This window comes from Chelon labrosus (genome assembly GCF_963514085.1).
Source record: "Chelon labrosus genome assembly, chromosome: 19".
NCBI classification, from domain to species: Eukaryota; Metazoa; Chordata; class Actinopteri; order Mugiliformes; family Mugilidae; genus Chelon; species Chelon labrosus.
In genome coordinates, this window is record NC_140352.1 from 20,015,305 (window position 1) to 20,021,363 (window position 6,059).

General features: G+C 45.3%; 1 protein-coding gene across 1 annotated transcript; it reads right to left on the reverse strand.

The window, feature by feature from the left end:
- Nucleotides 1-347: 347 nt before the first annotated feature.
- On the reverse strand, nucleotides 348-5,694 carry metrn (meteorin, glial cell differentiation regulator). The gene is made up of 4 exons (XM_084568336.1): nucleotides 5,311-5,694; nucleotides 4,182-4,615; nucleotides 2,731-2,790; nucleotides 348-2,162 (listed from the first exon to the last, which is right to left on the reverse strand). Exons 1-4 carry the CDS (start codon nucleotides 5,415-5,417, stop codon nucleotides 1,849-1,851), a joined length of 915 nt encoding a protein of 304 aa, XP_084424462.1. The 5' UTR covers nucleotides 5,418-5,694; the 3' UTR covers nucleotides 348-1,848.
- Between the last annotated feature and the right edge of the window lie 365 nt (nucleotides 5,695-6,059).

Consider the following 6,059-nt stretch of genomic DNA (forward strand, 5'->3'; position numbering starts at 1 on the left):
TGGCACCTCGGCTCAGCCTAGTCTGCCATGCTGCTCCCTTAATGGGAATTTATTGCTTCCTGAATCCTTAAAACGGGAGACCGAGGACAACAGAATTCCAACTGCTGTTTTTTTACCTCCTTCCCTGTCCAAACGCCCTCAGGGTTTCGAAAACAGTCCCTAAATCTCTCCGCCTTTCAGGCTCTTTCGCTCTCTCGGGCATGTCATTTGTTCCAAGCTTTCAGGAATCTGATTCATGAGTACTTAAAACTGACTTATGTCTGAGAAACTTTTACCGCGGAGGAAACCTTTGGACTTTGCTGCTCTAATGTAGACTAAACTGTTTTGATGTGTTAGGTGGGTGCTTTCTAGAATTCCTTAAAGAATTGGCTTAAAGTGCTTTGAGAAGAAAATAAATAAAAGGAGAAGAAATAAATTTTCTTAACAGAATATTTTAATATCACAGACCAACATAGAAATAATCCACAATACTGAGACAATGCAGTTTCATTCCTTTGTTCCTAGAATTTCTTATCGACATATTTACATTCACATTAATATTAACACATATTCACATCAGACACAACAAAAATGGCAGTGTATGCATTTAAGACATCAGCACAATGTGGTAATTTGGTATGACCCCCTTCTCCGTGTCGATATAGTGCACATTACATCACTTAACAGAACAGAAGTTTACACATCAGATGCATATTTTGTATTTTCTAGTGAGCTAGCCTCGTCCAGTTGAGTCTTCCTTCTCCACGCTGTCACCTTTGTATCCTGTACTGGACTTCAGTTATGGTGGATGGCTATTGTCTTTAATTATATGAACATAGCTATTATACACAATTCAGCATTTTATTTTACTTCTCAAAATATGACAACAGAGAGCGGGAAATAACCAGATTTCAAACTGCTTTGGCAAGACCCTCGCAACTGAACCCATTTTTAAATATCCTTTATAGCCAATTACAGTCCAATTAGTTGTGGCGTGCTACTCAAATTAAACACGACATCTTGTTTAATATAGAAAATCTCTCATTCAGAGCAGCACTTCTTTCTTGCAGAAGTAAAATCTCAAACTGGCTGGAATGTGAAAGTGCTTTAAGCACTACATTGAGCTGTGAAACTTGTGTCACCACTGTACATGCTCACATTATCTGTACATATATTAAATCCGCTCCGCTATGCTACATATAGTTGCTTTTTATTTGGTTTTTAGTGCTTGCAGCGTCACTTTCCAGATCATTCCCTTTCCTTTATCAGTGCAAATCTTTTCTTTTTTTTTTTTTTTTACAATTCCTTTATTGAGGACTTTATAATAATCTCCTTGTTAATAGTAACACTGAAGACGACCCCAGTACACAGGAAGCCAGTTAAGCATCTCTTTCCCATGGCTAAACATTATCTGAACAAATAATCTGTGGGGAAGAGACATTTTGAGATCTTCAACGGCAACATCTTCCAGAACTTTAATGAATTTTCCTGAGTTTCAAAGTAATGACTCTCAGTTTGCCTCAATTAATGGCTTGACCTATTGTACCCCGAATGGAAAGCTTTCCAATTTTACTTTGACCAGCTTTGTGGCATCACTGTTTGTGAATCTGTCCAACCATTTCCCTCAAGTAATGACTCAGCCAGGTCTTTTGGACCAGCTGGCTGCATATTGCACTGAAATGGTGTCGGGAAAAGTCCATTTCACTCCTCAGTCCTCCGGGAAGACGATGATATCCATCAGCGGTTCTGTGGCGACGCCGGCCAACATTTGCACATCGTGGCTTCTTCCCGGAGCGGCGCTGAGCTTGGCCGGGCTTTCGGCACAGCTTCAATTCTGCATGGTAGATGAGCTGCCGCAGAGTTTTTGTTTCAGTCCACCGGCAGTTCACAGGGTATCTGCTGGGCTGCTTTGGCTATAGTGTAAGCTCTCTGGAAGTCCTTATAGCGGGGAGCGCAGCCCAGCCAGGCCTCGCCGAAGTGGACCCGGCCAGTGAAGAGGAAGCTCCCGGGTCCTGGTTTGACGCCGCACTGGAGCAGAGTCCTGATCTCGCCCCGGCTGGCCAGGCGACTGTTGCCGGTGAACAGGGCGTACTTCTGACGAAACACACGGGTGGCGCTGACCTTGATCACTGCCGCCCGCAAGTTCTCATCTTCCTCCACCGACCGGATGTTACCTCGCACCACTGGGGAAGAGCAAGACATTCACGTTAATTTAAATCCTTTTATTACTTTATAACACATTCTTTTAAGGTACGTCAAAGTGAATAACAACTTGCAAATTGCATGCATTGTCCTATTTCCCCCTTGGTTCAGATATGGTTCTTTATGGAAAGCCGTAAGACCCTGGCCTGTTCACTAATCCCTCTAACTTTTGTTGCCAGCTGAACTTCTCCTCAGTCCCATTACAACTCAATCAGAGGCCTGCAGATTAGTCCACTGCTCCTTCTCTGGGGGGGTGATGTTAGGATTAGTCCACTACAGTGCCTTCAGTAGGGGTTCCTGTGGGTGTGTATTTGGGGGATGCAGAGATTTGCCGTTTCAACTTTAACCTTTGCACTTTTCAGAGGAGCGGATTTGGAGGCACGGGGGTGTTAAACCAATTCGACACAACCGATTTGGAGAACCTGAGCAGAAATCATTACACTCTGTGGCTTTGCTTCAAGGACTTCTTGGCATTTGGTGGTTTAATAAGTTGGACGAATCTGAGAGGGGATTTTTATTCTTATGTTGTCTTTATATGTGGTAACTTACCGAAGTCACTGGTGCAAACAGCCATCAGAATCTCTGTGTTGTTGCAGGGTCTGCAGGCATCTGGAGAAACAACAAGGGGAGGAAGAAGAAAGAAAAGAGTCAGTTGGTGACCTCATACAAGACTTTAAACACCTTTATGCTAATATCCTGGAAATCAAAGTCTGCATTTCCAGTCACATGCACAGGAATGTGAGATTTGATACCAGGCCTTAAACTCTGTGCTGTGCAAAAACGGGTTACAAATCAGCGCTCCTAACAGACAGCTGCTACTTTTACAGTTGGCAGAGGAGGACCAGAGGAGCTTTAAGGTGTGAGACTCTTCCACTGCAGACAATTTAAAGGCCAAATGAAACCCCCTCTCCCATGAGCCTTCCAGGGTGTCTACAGTCACACCTCATCAAAGGCTAGACAGGGGCCGAAGAGTGGGGGTGGGGGAGGACTTCAAAGGAGAGGCATGAGCCCACTTCTTCAAAAATACCGCTCTCTCTTTTTAGTAAAGAATTTACACTTTTTGTTAAAGAAAAAGACACCATGTCACATTTTTTATTTATTTATTTTTTAACTAAAATTGCCTAAAATTGGACGTACACGAAAAAAAAACAAAAAACTAAAGCACTGGCTGCCTGCGCTAACTGAACTCTGGCTGGAAGAAAAAAGTCTTGGCATTTTTTAAAGTTCTCCTTGTGGTTATTTGGAGGCCCCTTGCCCACCCCACACATTCTCCTCAGTGAAAACCTCTTGATAAATGAGATTCCTTCCTCTCTAGTCCACAGCAAACCCCCTCTTCCCAACCTAATCAGTGTGTGTGTGTGTGTGTGTGTGTATGAGAAAGATGTAGGGGTGGGGGGAGCATACTCCTACAGACAAGTCTCCCCACAGAGAGGCAGCTCAACAAAAGAGGGGAGCATCTCAGCTGGGCAGAGGCCTCCCTGTCGCCTAGGCGACGGCAGTAATCCCAGAATACTCATGCGGCACCCATTCAAAGGGCTCTGGACTCTGGAGAAAGCCCCACATACTGTGCTTTTGTGCCCCTCCTCCCCACTCCACAGCTCCCCCTCTCCTGCTCCAAGCCAGCACGCCTCTGTGGAAAGTTTGGCCACTTCCTCCTCTCTGCGCTCTGCATGGGCCGTGGAAAGTCCAACCAGCCCACAGAGGCCTGCTCTGAATTATGACTCATCTACAGAGAGGGTTTTACGGGGTGTAATGTCATCACTGGTGGGTCAAAAAGAATGCAATTCCCAAACATTAAGGAAGGAAGGAGAGTAGTTGTGTGGGACAGAGGAGTCAGGTTTTTGGAACTTTCCATTTTCAGGTGCAACTGACACAAAGATTATAAGTTGCTGCAAAAAGATAAAACCGGTCGGAAAGCTGTTTGGCGCTTACTGATCTATTACCCAGAAATGACAAATGGAGGCAGAAAACCTCGCCTTAATGCTCCATAAATCCCTCACCTTCACTGCCAATGGGGCTGGAGTCCAGCGACAGTCGAGCTGTCCAGTCCCCTCTCAGCTCGTAGCGGAAGGAGGCGATCCTCCTGCTGATGTCCTGATGAGGCGTAGCTTGCAGGAAGAGGGCCACCCTCTCCCCGGGCAGCCGGCTGAAGCAGCGCACCCTCGGAGGCGGGGAGGTCTCCAGCCGGTCCCCCACCAGGAGCTCCAGGACCCCGTCCCTCTCCAGGTAAAGCTGGGCTCCGTGGAACTGCTCCGACGGCTTGACGCAGGCCGTGATGAGGCCCGAGCTGCTGCCGCCGGGGCCCACCGCCACGGAGGGCAGGCGAGGCGAGAGGGTGAGGCGCAGGGCTCCTTTGGGATACAGCCAGTCCAGCGTGCCCTCGGAGCAGTGGAGGGAGATCTGCTCCACGCTGCCCTGCTGCTGAGACAAACCACTGTGAGGGGAAAAGAAGAGGGGAAACACGGTTAAATAAAGATTATGTAGATTTATAAAACTGCAAACTTTCATCAAACTTAACGGCAGAATGGTTTGAGCTAGTTTAAATGTAATCCTTAACAAGAAACCACTTTTTTTCAATCAGTGGCAACCTAAAACTGAGTTGAATAATTTGAAATAATCCAGCATTAGTAGAACTTTAAGACATAAGGACGAACTCAGAGAAAGCGCCACCTACTGGTAAATTGTGATGCTAAGGGCCCTTCATCGTCTTAGGGGCCAAACTTTAAATAAGTTAAAAGTTCTCTGATATATTCTAACAGTATGGTTTTTATAAGAAAACTTCAACAGCTACATCTACAGTGTGTTTTTTCTTAGGGTTAGGGGTGTGTGTGTCTGAATTAATCCTCTTGTCTCCTGCCTGTCTGGACCCTCCATGCCTCCTGCGGACAGCCCAGAGGCGCAATCGCTGCAGTGCACCACAAACATTTTAATTGCGCCCTAATGGCAAGTTTCGACACGCTGCGTCCAGGATGAGCACTGTCCTCCACCCGCGACCACTCGCTCTAAAACAACAACTAACACCTGTAGCATCTCTGAGACGCACATTTTATTTTATTTTATTGCACAATCAGCTCAGTGCGTCAAATGCACAAGCACCACCGATCAAATGTGAAAAGTTGAAACACTTGCCTGCCTCTCCAGCTGCACTGGTCCTCTGAGTAATTTGAAAGGGTCACGTCAAAAATGGCAAAAAGTAAAATCCACATTGCGTTAATCCAAACCCCACAAGCAGACATTCTCGCTGGTGGATGACGCGAACTGTAAAAAAAAATATCAAAAAGACTATTCCAAAGCCGCGGTGTCCTAAACCTTGATGAGTTCAAATCCCCTACTAAACAAATAACATACTATGTCCTACAACCTCCATAACTTTGTATCCTCTTACCCCGATGGCGCACGATAAGAGAACACAACTACTCTCGCTCTCCGGGCTGCTGTGCGTCAGGATCCTCGGAGCTCTGAAGTTATTCCCCCTCAGAAAAACTTCACGGACCAATCAGAGCTCGAGGAGAGAAACTTTAAACCACTCACACAGAGGAGGGGGGAGGCACGTCTGACCCGCAGAGAGAGTAACTGTATGCAAGGATAAACCAAGTTACAATTAGCTATTGTGTTGGACCTGTCTGCACTGAAAATACAAATTAACTTGGTGCGTTTCCAGACACTGTTGCAGCTCAGAGACCCACTATAGAAACGTTTAGGACAGAAGCTACTCTACTTTAATCAATCATTTATGTCTGATATGTTTTTCCAACTTTAATTACCTTTAATTTTATTATACATTTACTTAAAATACTCTTTATAAAATATATAATTTGGTAATTTTCTTTTATGTTTGTTGCAAAATGCACCATAAGTTTCCATAGTTAGCTTAGTTT